The 14679-nt window shown below is 48.5% G+C and overlaps 1 protein-coding gene across 5 annotated transcripts in view; it reads right to left on the bottom strand.

Moving 5' to 3' along the window:
* Nucleotides 1–1430: 1430 nt before the first annotated feature.
* Psd4 (pleckstrin and Sec7 domain containing 4) overlaps nt 1431–14679 on the bottom strand; it is a 40940-nt gene continuing 27691 nt past the window's right edge. For 4 of the 5 annotated variants that reach the window (XM_029474668.1, XM_029474670.1, XM_029474669.1 and 1 more), the window contains 15 exons: nt 13430–13558; nt 13078–13186; nt 12319–12652; nt 9359–9538; nt 8864–8944; nt 8625–8737; nt 8378–8436; nt 8139–8228; nt 7052–7095; nt 6608–6768; nt 5515–5585; nt 5067–5230; nt 4519–4663; nt 4139–4282; nt 1431–2987 (listed from right to left, as the gene is read on the bottom strand). In XM_029474668.1, the coding sequence (XP_029330528.1) occupies nt 2730–2987; nt 4139–4282; nt 4519–4663; nt 5067–5230; nt 5515–5585; nt 6608–6768; nt 7052–7095; nt 8139–8228; nt 8378–8436; nt 8625–8737; nt 8864–8944; nt 9359–9538; nt 12319–12652; nt 13078–13186; nt 13430–13558 (2082 nt within the window). In that variant the 3' untranslated portion in view covers nt 1431–2729. The remainder of the gene's footprint in view (nt 2988–4138; nt 4283–4518; nt 4664–5066; nt 5231–5514; nt 5586–6607; nt 6769–7051; nt 7096–8138; nt 8229–8377; nt 8437–8624; nt 8738–8863; nt 8945–9358; nt 9539–12318; nt 12653–13077; nt 13187–13429; nt 13559–14679) is intronic. The other variant, XM_029474671.1, reaches the window with a different exon arrangement.

The following is a 14679-nucleotide window of genomic DNA, read 5'->3' as shown; positions in this document are numbered from 1 at the left end:
AGGAGAGGATCCAGGTCGCAGGCGACGATGATTTTTAGGTCTTCCATGGTTCCTGAAAACAAACAAATGCCCCTTACAGAAAGCTACCAGAGCAGAGACCCAAGAAACCAGGAAGAGGTTTATATCACATTATATCACAGGAAGAGGTTTATATTACAGTGATCCCAGGTCCCAGGGACTGCATTTCTTTAGATAGACGGTCTGGAGTCCAACATGACCCTCTTACAGGAGCTACAGTTATCACTAGGAACCTCTGTCTTATCCCCTTCTTCCTAGACAAGGCCCACACAATGCATAGGTGGGAAGTAGACCTGCCCATTTCTGGGATTGTGGGTGAGCTCACGCAGCTTTCACTGTTCCTGGCAATTAGGTGCAGCCTGTGGAGAGCTCTTGGGTCCGTCTATAAAGCTCTAGAAAGTCTTCCTCTTTTTCTGCAGAAAGATACCAGCCTCTCAAGCCTTTGCCTGGGATAGGTTTGTCCAGTAGTGGGATCCATGGCTCAGGCCACTGTAAAGTTTGAAGACAGTGATGGCCCCAAACTAAGATCTTTCTCAGTAAGAAGGGCTCTTTAGCCAAGTATCTGACCCGCCCAATGATTGGGAGGTGCTCGCTTGCCCTCCAGTGGCCACGTTAGAACTGCAGCCCAACAATCCCATCTCCAGGTAGACAATGCCCAGGGGTGGACTGCCAGGCACCATTGACCTGGTGAGGCCAGGCAGCTAGTCTTCCAGCTCCAAAGGCATCCAAATGAAATGGAAGTTCTCCATGAGCAAAGTGTCACACACAGAGGACAGATTTAACTTTTCTTCTGGTGTTAGACATTAGGATAAGTGTTTAATGAGGTCCAAAAACCCAGTCATGCCCACGCTGGTAAGCATCAACCCTGGCCATGTCATATCTACCCATGCTAAGTTTTCTCCTCTGTACAATCAGACAAGTTGGACTCTTGTGTGTCTGTTAATTTCTGCTAAATCTCAGTTTAGCACATGCATACATATCCACCTGACAGGTCTGCAGGTTAGATCTCTGGTTGTGAGGCAGGGGTAGGAATGAATGCTTCCCAGAAAGATAATGTGTATCTTAATACTGACAGCTAGGAACAGTGGGCAAGACTCCCAATTTATGAGGTCAGGGACATTTTGTTCATTTCAAATCCCCTAGTACTGGCCATGTAAGGAGTCCCATAACATCTGTGAAATGAAAAAACACAGTAAGTGGATGAAAAAAATGTTTCTGAGCTTAAATAGCTTGTAATTGTATGTTGGGGTACACACATGAACATGCAGGACACACACACAAACATACTATCACAAAGGGGGCAAAGGAAGATATAGCCTGACACACTGCAGGTGGCCATGGCTACCTGACTGACTCCCCCTTACACACACACACACACACACACACACACACACACACACACTCACCCACTTCTGTGGTAGGTTCTATTTATTGCACACCCATTGGGTGCAAGGGCCAGCCCCAGGCCCTGGCCAGAGAGTCCCCTGGCCCTAAGGACCAGCTCCACTTTGTGGTGCTCTAAGCATTATTGGAAGGGAGGATGTGTGGCCCAGCAGGAAGGCAGGAGAGGCAACATGCCAGCTGAAGGGTGAGCAGCAGAGGCTTCCATTTGGCCAGAAACCTCTTTGCACACATGGCTGAGCAGAGACAATGTGGCTGCTCCCTCAGGCCAGCCTCCTCCTCACAGACACAGCCCTAAGTCCCCGAGTCTCCAGAACCTCCCCTGGAGAACAGACATACCTGGGAAGAAGCCAAAAAGAAGTGCAAGGGGATTTCCCAAGGCAGGGCAGCAAAAGCCTGGGAGCTGCCCCAGGAATGAGAAATAGGTCCTGACAACCCTCAGGACTGCAGCTTTGAGGGATATTGAAGGTGGAGGTGGGATGGGGGTGACTACAGAAAGCAGTGAGAACCCAGGCCTCCAATCTCCACTCCCACTGCCAGGCAGACTCCCAAGGAGAACTGTCACCACCTTCACCCCCTAGAAAGGCTACCCTCATTACTCTCAGGAAACAAAGGCTCCTTGTTCCAAGGGTTCTCCATAGAGCTCTAGAGGCCCCCACTCCTACTGACCCTGGCTCAGGCCACAAGCTCTGCTCTGTTGATTAACAACAATTAGGCATGCAGCCTTTTCATGTACTCCCCGCCCCAGGAAGGGCATTGGCTGGTTGTAGGATAAAACAGTCAGAAGATCTGAAGCTTGGAGCCTCACAGCATCCCTGAGCCCTCAACTTACCAAGGACTCTTGTTAGAAGCTGTCCTCTACTGGGCAGTGCCAGAGTAACCCTGCTTATAAGACGGTGCTTAGGAATTCCCAAGAGGTCCTTCTCTATGCTTCTGGGACCATCTCCTGCTAGGTCACCTAATTCCCAAAGTAAGACTGTTCCCAGTGAACAGTCCTGGCTGGACTACCTCAAGCGACCTCCCAGCAACCCAGGCCCCGTGTTTCAGAGGAGAGAGTGCATGTGGGACAAATTCTGCAAGTGGAGCCAATTTCTCACTCAACCTTGCTCTTGAGTGATCAGGGTTAGGGTGATGGAGGAACCACCATGGGGGACAGAAGCAAGTATGGCAAGATTAAGGCAGTTCTAAAGAGCCAGGGAATGGGGACACAGGGAGCAGAGATGCCTTATCCTTCACCATGGTCCTGGCACATAAGGTTGCATCTCAGGTCCACCCCGGAGCCGTGGTCAGTGTCTGAGACGGTAACAGCTTCACAGCTGATTGCGGTTCCTCTTGGGAATGATCTTCCGGTAGGTTCTGCGCTCTGAGATGTTGCGTTTCACCTTGGCAGTGGTGGGGGCCTCATCCTGGTGCAGTGATGGGCTTGAGTGGGACTTCTTCAGGCTTGGCCTGGGCTCCTGAGAACCGTCAGTTTCCTTCCCAAGCTGATCTTCCCACAGAGCCAGGTCCCCCAAAGGGAAGTGTAGGCGGGCCACCAGAAGCTGTACATAGGTCTCATATCGAGTTTTCTGCAATACATAAATAACCACACCACTTTAGCATAGTCCCAACTCCCAAAGCGCAGCTCACAGTTGTCTGAAGCCTCGGTGGTAGAGGTATCCCCTAATAGTTCTTAAGCATCTTTATAGAATGAGCCTCCTGGGGTCCAACCACACTTCTGAACAACTGGTACCTGTGGAACATGATGCTGACAACCCTCATCTGCATAATACTCCTAAAGTTCCCGGGGCTAGCATCTGCCCATCCCAGTTCACAACCCCACTGGACCCTACCCAGGGAAGTTATCTGAGTGTGGATTAGTTTCACGTGCTTCCTAAAGGATGAACTGGTCAGTGGACAAAGGACCCAGCTGGGTTGTGATAGGGACAAGCTGGGTCCTTACCTTACCCAAAGACCTCTGGGAAGTGGGCAGTCATCTTGGTGAAGACAACCAAATCCAAAGGACTCAATCCAAACTCAATCCAAAGGACTGAGCAGAGACTCTGAAAGCTAGGGAGAACGGGGCTGCAGAAGGGCCAAGTGGGCACGGGTAGGAAACCCACTGATGATGTCCCTTCCTGGTCTCTGGCTCCCAGATGCTGTGGGGCTCACTCCATTCCTACATTGTACCTTGCCACGCCTTCCTTCCTGGTAGCTCTCTGCCCTGATCAGTGCCTTTAATGCCTCTGAAGCTGGTACTTGGCATTAGGCTCCCAGAGTGTGCGCTGATACAAGGCCATGGAGGAACTGGAGGATAGGGGTGGGAGACTAGAATTAATAAAATTAACTCCAGTTGAGACCATGTATGAAGGATACATGTGACAGATATACCATATTTTAGCTTTCTCATCTATACAATGAGGATTATAGACTCTTGTTATTTATTTCAGAATTGTAAATTGAGATATTCCTTGCAGGCAATACAAGCATTAGGAAGGATAATATAGTTTATAGGTTTTTTTTTTCATTGTAGGAAAAGCTAAGTATACTCCTAAGAGGATTAAGTATCCTATAAATATTCTTGGGATGAAAGGCAAAGGATCTTTAGTCCACTATGTTTGTCACAGCATGCCGATGTGCCCCTAAGCCAGGCTTCCTGGGTCTGAGACAAAGACAGCCAGGAGAGGGCGGCAGAGGACTGAGCCAACTGGAGGTCTGGCCAGGACAGCAAGCTGCTCACCTCGTGCTCCAGATACTCCTTCCGTAAGCGGTACTCCTCCAGCTCGCGGCCGCGGCCCCGTCGCTCTGGCAGGTTCCTCTGCAAATCCAACAGGTCATCTGAGGCAGCATCCAGGCAGTTCTCGTGGGATCGATGCTGCTCCTCCTGGAATAGAAAGGTGAAGGAGAAGCTGATCCCAATCTTCTGCCCCTCGCTGTTCCCTGACTCTCAAACTAATGATCCAGGTTGTACAGACTCTCCCAACCCCAGTCTGATCACGGGGTGCAGAGTACACTCCTCCCCCGCCCCCAATCTGCACCATGCCTAGTGCTCTGTTGCTTAGGATGCCTGAATCCACCTCTGCCCTCCCTGCACCCATGGCTAGTTAGGAGAGGCAGTACCAGGGAGCTCTGCACGGGGCTCATGGGCAGGATGGGCCTCACGAATCTGCGCTGGGAGCCCACTGCAGCCGGAAAGGGAGGTGCTGAGTGGGTGGCAGCCGCCAGGTTGATTCGTGCAATCCAGGAAGCCATTTCTTTGGCAGTACTGCAGGCAAAGGAGGTCGTGTGTTCCCAGGGGTGCAGTTCTATCATCTGCCCTCCCCTCACAACTCTGTTCCCTCCCCAAACCAAGAAGCCCAACACTAATGGGGGTGAAGTAGGGGGCACTGAATTTTATCTGACAGAAGAAAATGCAGGGTGGCAATAGAACTTATATCAAAAGTCAGTCGTTGGTGGCATTCTAGACTCTTTTGTTAACATACAAACAAGAGGGTAGTGCATTAACCAAGGGGCCAGGAGGAGTTGCTGTATTCCCTGGCACCCCACCCCCTATCCAGCACTTCTCTCAGAACAGAATTCTAAGGTTTCCTAGTCAAGATAGTAGCTCCCATCAGGGCTGGGACCACAGACATTGAGTGGCAGCATTGAGCTTTGCTCTAGGGACTCACGGTGCCTGGAAGAGGTAGAGACGCCAGTCTGCAGTCCGAAGCTGGAAGACATGTGGCTTCTTGGTGTAGTGGGTGGCTGGGCTGGCTAGTGAGTGGTGTACTCCCACAGGCTCATCCACCATATGTCCTACCAAACTCTCTCCATCCAGCCATTGGCCCTCTCCCTGCCACCAGACACAGGGGCTCAGTGAAGATGTTATCAGTTGCCCATCTATCCCAAAGTTCTGGACTTCTCCTTGATGACCCCATTAGCTGGGTTCTAAATAGCATTTCAACAATCAGCATGGTTCCAGAATGACACTGTTTCCGTCAGCTTTACACGCCCATAGCCTCGGCGGTGTCCCAAGATCCCATCTCCGATCTACAAAGACCTTTTCTGTCCTTCCTCCCTTCCTTCTTTTCCCCAGCCCTGGAAGTCAGTAATCTGCTCCGCTGACTCCCTTCCTACCTTCAGGAAGTAGAGGACCATTCCTCTCAGTAAGGTGTGAAACATCTTCCAGCCTCGTTTGCCCCATGGAGCTGTCCCCGGGGGAGACACAAAAAGGTGGGTTGTTGACACTACATCCAGATGTACTCAGTACCACCCCAGGTAAGAGTCTGGCACACACCCCTTATGCCACCTCCAGTCCATCACAAGGAGACAAATGAACACACAGAGCACACCACCACAAGCAAACATGTGCAATCACAAAAGACAGGTGAAGTCTCCATATACAGCAACAAAACCAGCGAAAGAGAACTACTGCCATATGAACAGATGTTCTACTAGCTGACAAACAGATGGCCATGCACACCAGCTCTCCCCAGTTCCAGGTACACACACTTCGGCACAAATCATTCTACTCAGCTCCATTCTTACAAAGCCTGATGTGTTTGTCCACTCAGGGAGCACAGGGCGAACCCCTTGAGCACCAATCCCCTTTCTTTCTCTTCTTAATGTCCTGGTCCTTGGCCAGAGGGAGGCCTGATTTCCTGTGGTCATCCCTGGGAGTCCCACTTAGCTACCATAGAGTTTCCTCTGTGGTTCTAGCTTAGTTAGTGCTCTGGTCAGGCAGCTGCCCTGAGAATAAGCTGCAAATGTCAACTCTGGTAGATTTTTATCCCTGCCATTCCTTTTGCACATGTCCTATTCTGAGTGGATGCTGCAATGCTCTTTGCTCTTTAAGGGATGTGCTCAGACAATGCAAAAGTTCAAACCCTCTTACCTTAAAAGGTTTCATCCAGGTGCTATCATTTGCCAGAACCTGCCTCTGGAGCCGGTTCTCAGAACCAACTCCCCCAAACCTCTCCCTCCTCCTGCCCCCATACGAAACACAGTCCCCTTCCACCTTCACCTGAGACACTAGTGTGCTTGTCTAGTCTTTGTCTCACCACAGGGGTGCTAGGGTCTGGAGATAACCAGACCTATTTTATACAGCATTCAGTTACCATCCAGGAAAGAAACACAGGTTGCTCGTTCTTCTGTGTACCACAGTATAGGACAGGGTCCCCAAGTAGAGCTCTCCCTACACACCGCTCTGCCCCCTGCAGCAGACACTTACTCTTCTTGCCATCAGCAATGTGATGCATCTTCCGAGCCAGGATGCCCTGCTTATAGGTGGGCATCGTGGGATCCTGAGCCATCTGCAGGAAGGGGCTGCTTATCTTGCCAGCTGAGGGAGAGGGTTGGTCCTTCTCAGGTCTGTCTGCATCTTCTTCATCTCTGGATGGCAGAGAATCAGGGTAGGGATGCTGGTAGACCAAGTACCCTCTGCTTCTTGAAGCACTAACTATATCCACCCCTCATCAGGTCTGGCTTTTCCAGCATTGCTCAAGTTCCTCTGCCCTTCCCCAAACTGGTCCAGCCCCCTGCTGCAGGCACCACCCACTCAGAGGCTTAACTATGTAGACCCCTCAATTTCCTAGTTCTCAGGTGGGCAGCAGTGGGTAGACAGGCTTAGTGGCAGGGATGAAGGGCAAGAAGGGGAAGAAAGGGGAGCTCTTACACAGCCCATTCGAGCTTCTCACTGCGGATAGACCAGTAGAGGGCCTGGAACAGAAGCATATAGATTAGCAGGTGGTCTGGTCACTCATATGGTTGGTACACATCTATGGGCATATGTACCACCTTTTTCCTCTACCCCATCCTAGATGTTCTTCTCCAAAACAGGCAAGCATTCATGATCCATTTCTCCACTTCTCCACCCATCTATCCCTGTGCTGGATACTGGAGACATAAAGATAGCAAAGAGGCCAAGGTTCTGCTCTGCAGAAGCCCAGTACATTCAAAACTAGTCCTTTGAGAAGGCGCATGAGTTACCCACATACTGTCTGTCCAGGGGTATCTGACAAGGGAGCATGGCTGAAGGACACACCCACAATAAATATTTGATAAATGAATGGATGGATGCTGGGTTAGAATTTTGCAGTCACGTCACAGATGCATTATTATGGCTACATCATGCTTGCTTTTGGAGCACTTGGTGTTCCTGGCAGGTACTTGGAGTAGAGGAAGCATTCAATAGATGATCACCAAGTAGATAAAAAGAACCAGTGGTCCAACTGTTTATGGAGCTTGTGTCAGTCGGACATAGTGCATGGCCTGTGGCAGCTTTCATTTCATCTTCATAATGACATAGTGAGGTGATCATTTCTTCCAGAAACAACTTGAATTGACCCAGGGACATGCTGCTGAAGACTAGGATTCAAACCAGGGACATTCAAGCCCTCAAACCCAAGATCAGGATTTTCCATACATGGAACTTTGTGTCTCATGCATTCAATCCCAGGACAGGACAAGGCAAGGACAGTAGCACTTGTCAGAGTTCAAAGGGGGATAAAACCCTCCTGAGAATGTAATAAACATTTTCAGATTCGTAGAGAATGGTTCTATAGGTCCAAGGGTATCAATTTGTACAGACAACAAATCCCAAGATACCCCTGATATTACCAGACAGAGACACAATGGCAAACCTTGTCCTCATAAAGACTTCCTCCCAGCCGTGTCTAAGCTCTAATTTCCCCCCTTGGAACTAGAGTTCTAGGCTACAGACAGAGAAGAGATAGAGGGCCCTTCTTGTGAGGAAGCCATACCTTCAGCAGCTCTTTGGGGAAGTTCCTGCCATCCTGCAGGCCATTCAAGTTGGTTACAAATTCCTGACAGCTCATGCTCTTTCCAATGTTCTGTGGCCGTGGAGAAATGGAACCTTTTGAACATTCCACCCTGGTGTGTTTCCAGTCTCTGGTCCTCTCTTTCTGCCTCATGCCACATCCCCCTCCCCCATCCTCCAGACCCCCTACTTCTGTTCTTTAGCTGCTTCCCCACTCCTTACCTGCCCATGTAGGTCTGTGTTAAGGAGCATGATTGCACAGGTCAATGTGTGTACAGAATCTGCCTCAGAGAGAGGAAAGTACAAAGCTAAATGGAATCTGGAACACACTAGGGATGACCCCCCTACCCCCATTTCTCCAAAGCCCCAATAGACTCCCAGGAGCTACTGCTCAAAGGATCCCGTGTAAACACATGCTGTTTCTATGCCAACCCCAGGTCCTACCCCAGCCCTATTCCACCCTCCATACCTACTGAGGGGAAGGCTCCAGGATTGCAGTAATGGAAACGTTTGGAAAACTGGTAGAGAATTCGTTCCCGCTCCTGAGTCTCTCCACTGAGCACCAAGGCCTGGAGGAAACCACTGCCCAAGAAGACCAGGATTGAGCAGAGCCACATTCTCCATGAACTTGGGACCACTGCCCCACAGCTGTTACTAACCACCCCACACACCCAACTCCTGCCTCCTCAGAGGTGCAGAAGGCCTTACCGGAGGGCTCTGTCCAGGCTCTGACCTTCGAAATGGAAGAAAGACAAGTAGGCCTCGGCTACAGCCCTGCTGAAGTCATTGCTGCAGAGGGCAATGGAAATAAAAACAGTGCTGGGACCAGGCTGAGCTGTAGGTACAGAGGGGCCCCCAGGGTAGCAAAAGCTAAAGAAAAGTATAACCAGGCTAGGTGCCAGGTCCCAAGATAGCAGCCAGTGGCTTTGCCTGCCTCTGCTGCTTGGTTCAGGGTTATCTGTGATAGGCCAAGTGGTATCTGGATGGGCAAGGGAAGGAGCCAGGGTAGAGAAGAGTTATTTCAAGGGAGACTGAGAACAAGCAGAGCTAGCTAAGTAGAGAGGTGGGCTAGGGAGGAACCAGAACAGAGATAAGGGGACAAGCAGTAATAAGGCTGGAGGAAAAGTAGGGATATTGGTCAGGGGACGGACAAGAGTGGATGGCCAGTGGAGAACACCCATGGGAAACTCAAAAGTCCCTTACTTCTTGCGTAGGTGGGCAGCTACTTCAGACTTCCGAAAACCATTCAGTTGATAGAGGCGCAGGGCTAGGTTCCTTGCTCCCTTGTCATTTCTGATGTTATTAGCCAGCTTCTCTCTAGATGATGATGGCCTCCAGCCTTCCTCTGGAGATTGAGCTTGGGGAATGGGGCTCTCAGGAAGCCTAGAAAAGTTCATTTGTGTCTTCACACTTGTGGTGCACATGAACATCAAGTGTTCTCCAAGACCATGGGAAGAAATGGCCGAGCTCAGGGTTAGAACTATGACTCTTGGGACCTGGAGAAGCTGAACCCAGGTCCTCAGAATGGAGATACATGTTCAAAGCCAGCCTGGCCTGGCCTAGGCTAGGACCAGGAGATCTCAGAGAAGAGTTAGAGAAACAAGAGCCACAGGAGTGGAGCCAAGCTGGTGCCACATTTCCCTAGGTACCCACAAAGATTCTTCAAGCTTATCTCATCTGGAGTGGCAGGGAGAGTCTTTGAGGTCTTCAGTGCTGTGCTGCCCACCCATGATGAGGTAATATGCTGGCTAGTTTTATGTCTGCTTAGCACAAGTCATCTGAAAGGAGGGGACCTTACTTGAGAGCAATGCCCCCATAAGAACCAGCTGTAAGATATTTTCTTTATTAGTGATTGATGGGGGGGGGGCAGCCCAGGCTGAGTAGTGCCATCCTTGGGCTAGTGGTTCTGTGTTCTACAAGAAAGGAGGAGGAGTAAGGCTGTGGAAGCTAGTTGGTTATCATGGCTTCTATATCAACTCTTGTCTCCAGGTTCCGGTCCTATTTGAGTTCCTGTCCTGACTTTCTTTGATGACAAACAGTGCTGTGGAAGCCAGATAAACCCTTTCCTTCCCAAGTTTCTTTGGTCATGTTGTTTCATCACAGGACTAGAAACCCTAACTAATACAGGTAGGATTATTTCCCTCATCTGCAATTATCCATATGTCTCTATTCCCCAGCCTCAGCCCCAAACCTAACTCTTAGTTCTAGAGTCACATAAGATGCAAGGTGTGAGGATTAGGTTGAGAACAGGGAGCCAGGCTGGCTTTAGGAATGGCAAAAACTAGGGGAATCGGTGGAAGTCTCTGATTTACCCCTTCCTCTGCCTTACAGCTCATACCATAAGACTGGCTGGTGACCCAGGCAAGCCATACCACGAGGAACACCTAAAAGTAAGATTCTCAATCCCAGCCCTACCTGACTCATGTTCCCCTGAAACCTTACAACCAATGCCAGATATCTGTTACCTAAATTACCAGCTTGAATAGGTGTAGGTCAGGTAGGCTAACTTGAGAAACAGTCACTGAGAAGTGGCTAATTATTGGAGTTCACCCAACAGCTTCCTTCACACTAACAAGTGGGCCAGTAGGTCAGTGCATCACCACTGGTAACCCCCCGTTTCCTAAGCCTCCTCCACCTCTCATCCCTCAATGGGACAAAAATACAACAGTCACTGAAAAGTGAAATTCAAAATGCTAGGATTCATGAGGTCCATGAAGGCAATGCTAGCAGTCTGTAGAAATCACCAGGGAAATGGTGATGGGGATGGTCGAGTCCAATGATGGAGAGATAAAAAAAAACAAAACAAAACAGGTGCTCATCACATTTAAAGAGGATCTAAATATGCCAATAAAGGGAGTTCTAAAATCTGATTTAACAAATGACTCAGTCGATAGTGTTGCTGTTAAAACTATGTCCAGCCTGTTTGGGAACTGTATACTGCTAATCAGTGAATCATATGCTACATGCGTTGTAGCTCCATAAAGCTATATTTAAAAAAATGACTTCATGCTCGTATTATGAAAAGCCAGGTATAAATGAGTGAGGTCAAGGAAATCAGAATTTGTGCATACTGTTAAGTATAATTTAAATGTTTTACTTAGACCACACCTGCTGTCATTTACCCTGGGAAAGTCCAAGTTAGACGTGGTTTTTCCTTCATTTTCTCTGAAGAGCTTGCCGTTTTAGGTGAATTGACTTGCTTTGGCCTGGGATTGGGTTTGCTTTCATCTTTGGTACAATGAACCTCCCTTTCAGATTGCAGGTCTTCTTTGGGTTCCTAGCCTCTGAGAGCTCCTGGACAACTAAGTTTCCAGATTTATGAAGAAGAGGGCTCTTTGATTTGTGACACCAACTAACGTTCTGTTGCTACCACCCAAGGATCCTGAAAATGGGAACAAGGTTCACCCTGTAGTTGCCACTATTAGGTCCATGGTCTAACCCCAACTGGCTCCAGTTAGTCTCTTTAATATGACTCTGATTCAGAATCACCCAGAAGAGAAACCCTTTCCCCATTGAGAGTCAGAAGGGCTGAAAGCCTTGAGGTAGTATACTGGGGAAGGTAGTCACCTCAGAAGGTTTTGTTATGGACCTGTTCCTACCTATGACTAAAGTTCTGAGGTTACCACAGTTCCTGGTTATGGGCTCCAAGATATAGTATCTCTGACCCAGTCAAGTCTCCTCCTGCTGAGATTCCAGGCAGCAACCAGGCCTAGCACTTCAGTGAATTTCTCCCATTGACTTCAAGTTCAAAAACAATCTGTGATCTCTACTTACTAGCATCTATGTACAGTCTTCTAAGCTTCACAGGGCTCCAGTCAGCCCCCAAACTTCTTCTGGTCTTCCTCTCCTGGTGTCTAGCTGGGGAAGTTGATGATTCTGCTTCGGTATATTTAAGTCTTGACTCTCTGTAACTCTCTGTTCTTTTTGTTTTTAAACATTCAAGCCTTTTGAAAATATATATATATATATATATATATATATATATATATATATGTATATATATATAAAATATTTACATATATATAAAATATTTACATATATATATATATGAAATAAGCATTAGCACATTAAATTCAATGTCCATTTCTCATGCTCTACCCAAAGCAGGGTATTCTTATCACAACACAACTATAAGCCAAGGAGCCAGTTGTATTGAGACTCACCCTTCTGTAGAAGCCAAGTGAACATGGTGTTGGTTAGCTGAAGCATCTTCACTTCTGGATGTATCTTCACATTCTGCCTCCTGCCTCAGGCTTGGGACCTCCTCTGTCTCCTCTTCCTTTAGGGAGCTCAACTCTGATTTATCCTTCTGGAGAAGGTGTGAGGCATCTTGTGGCCACTTGGGGCTGCTATCCTGGGAAGATACTGGGCTGGGCTGGGGTCCAGAGCCTCTACCCTCAGATTCTGGGCAGTTAGGCTCCAGTAAAGAGGCTTGGCTCCCCCAGGGGGCCAAAGTGCAGAACACGGGCTCCTGGAAACAGCCAGCATCCCTCTCACCTGAGGAACAGCAGAAATGAGCATGCTCAGGATTGGAGACAGGAAAACAGCTGCCTGCTGCCTTCAGACCTCCTTCCTTCAGGTACCTCCCTGGCACTAGGCAGGATGTTATGTCCTGCTATAGACACTGATATCCCCCTGTCTATCTGGTGGCAGAGTCCTGGACACCAGTTCCCTAGATAGCTAAGGTTTTAGGACCTGCTGGGCCAGTAAGACCCAGGCATTGGGAATGCTGTGTCTTGTGTATAGCTCTTCATTTTATAAGCATTGGAAAGCTCATTTTATGTATGAAGACACAGAAGAATTAATCCTAAACACCTCCGACTCCAACACAGTACAATGAATCCAACAAGGACCTTTGTCTCCACTCTGAATCCCAAAGACCCTCCCCGCTCAGTTTCCCAGATCCCCACACTGGGTCTCACCTCTGTTCTGGGAGATAAGAGTTTCCTGGGACCTGGAAGGATCTTCTGTCTGCAGGTCCTCAAGTATGGGTTGAGTCAGGTCAGAAAGGCTTTGGGATGTCTGTGAGCCCTGGAGACAAGAGCAATGAACAAAGAAGAGTGGAAAGAGCTGAAGTGAATTACATGGAGACTGAATGGAAGCCCCTCCCTCCTAGGGGCCCTTTCTCCCAGAGCCCATGGACAACAGTCTGGGTCCTCAGTTCAGAAAAGGAATGGTAGATAGAAGAAGCTCCACAGTCCAGGAGCCTTGGAAATCCGTGGGTTCATGGTACTTCACAGACTGAGAAGTTAGGTTCAGGGGGAAGAGAATTACCCAAGGCTGTACAGGATGTGTTGTGGCAGGTCTAAGGTCAAATTCAAAGTTTTCTGATTCTTGGATCAATTCATGGTCTACAAAGAGTGCTTTAGGTGAGCCATGGCCAAGATCATCTTCACAAGAAGTCTGAAATAAGAAACTTGCGAAATCATTCCGGGCTCCTTCCCACTCCCCTTCTCACAAGTTGCTCAGTTGGCCCTGCCTGGACAGAGTTCCCAGGCTTCCCTTGAAAGACCCAGAACCTTAGAAGGAGGTCCTCAGACAGGCATCTCCAAAGAACGGCAGTCCTTTAGCCACCATTGTTTTTTGGGAGTGGAAAGATTAGAAGGTTACAGCTTTCTGTCATTTTGAATTCTCTTTATCTCTAAAGCAGAGTATTCCTGGGAAAACTGTCCCCCCTGACTGTCTCACATAACTTGTGACAAACCCTGATTGATGTCAAGGCTCCTATGCCATTGTCCTGACAAGGGTCTGATCTACTGACCCTGCACAACAGGAAAATGAAGGATCCTGAGCTAAAAGAAACAAGATGTTCAAATCTCTCGAAAGAGTGGACTCCTAAAATAGACAGCTCTCTGGTGTGACAAAGGTTAGGTTACTCTGTGATATCTGGGGATGCCTAGGAGGTAGGAGAGAAGATCCCAGAATGTCTTGGAACACAATGAAGGGAGAAGATGCCTGTTCTCTGAGCCAGTCTATCTAGTCTTAGCTCCTTGGAGCTGGTGACATAGAGATTCCTGGGCTCACATGCATCTGAGTTCCAAATGACATTAATGTACTGATAAAATTTCCCATTATTCTTAAGTCTATATGAATCAATCTTTGTCTGTGAGAGTATATATATATGTGTGTGTGAGAGTATGTATGCATGTGTGTGTGTAAGAGAGAGAGTATATATGTGTGTCTGTGTGCCTGTGTCTCTCCATCTCTATTTCTCTCTCTCTCTCTCTGTCTCTCTGTCAGTCTCTCTCTGTCTCTCTCTCTCTCTCTCTCTCTCTCTGTTGCTTTCACCTGAGCATGTCCAACATGTGGAAGATAGAGGTAATGACCTCCTCTGTTGCTCTCCACCTTATTTTTTCAGATGAAGTATCTCTTACTATGCCCAGGGCTTGCTACTTTGGCTAGACTGCCTGGCCATTGAGATCCTGGGATCCCCATTTCCACTCTTTTCCCTGCAGTGTTGGGTTTCAGGTGTACATTGACACACACAGCTTTTATATGGGTTCCAGGGACCTAAACTCAGATCC

The sequence above is a fragment of the Mus caroli genome, chromosome 2 (genome assembly GCF_900094665.2).
Source record: "Mus caroli chromosome 2, CAROLI_EIJ_v1.1, whole genome shotgun sequence".
NCBI lineage: Eukaryota > Metazoa > Chordata > Mammalia > Rodentia > Muridae > Mus > Mus caroli.
Note: the sequence above shows the minus strand (reverse complement) of the source record. Positions and strands in the feature narration are given on the sequence as shown.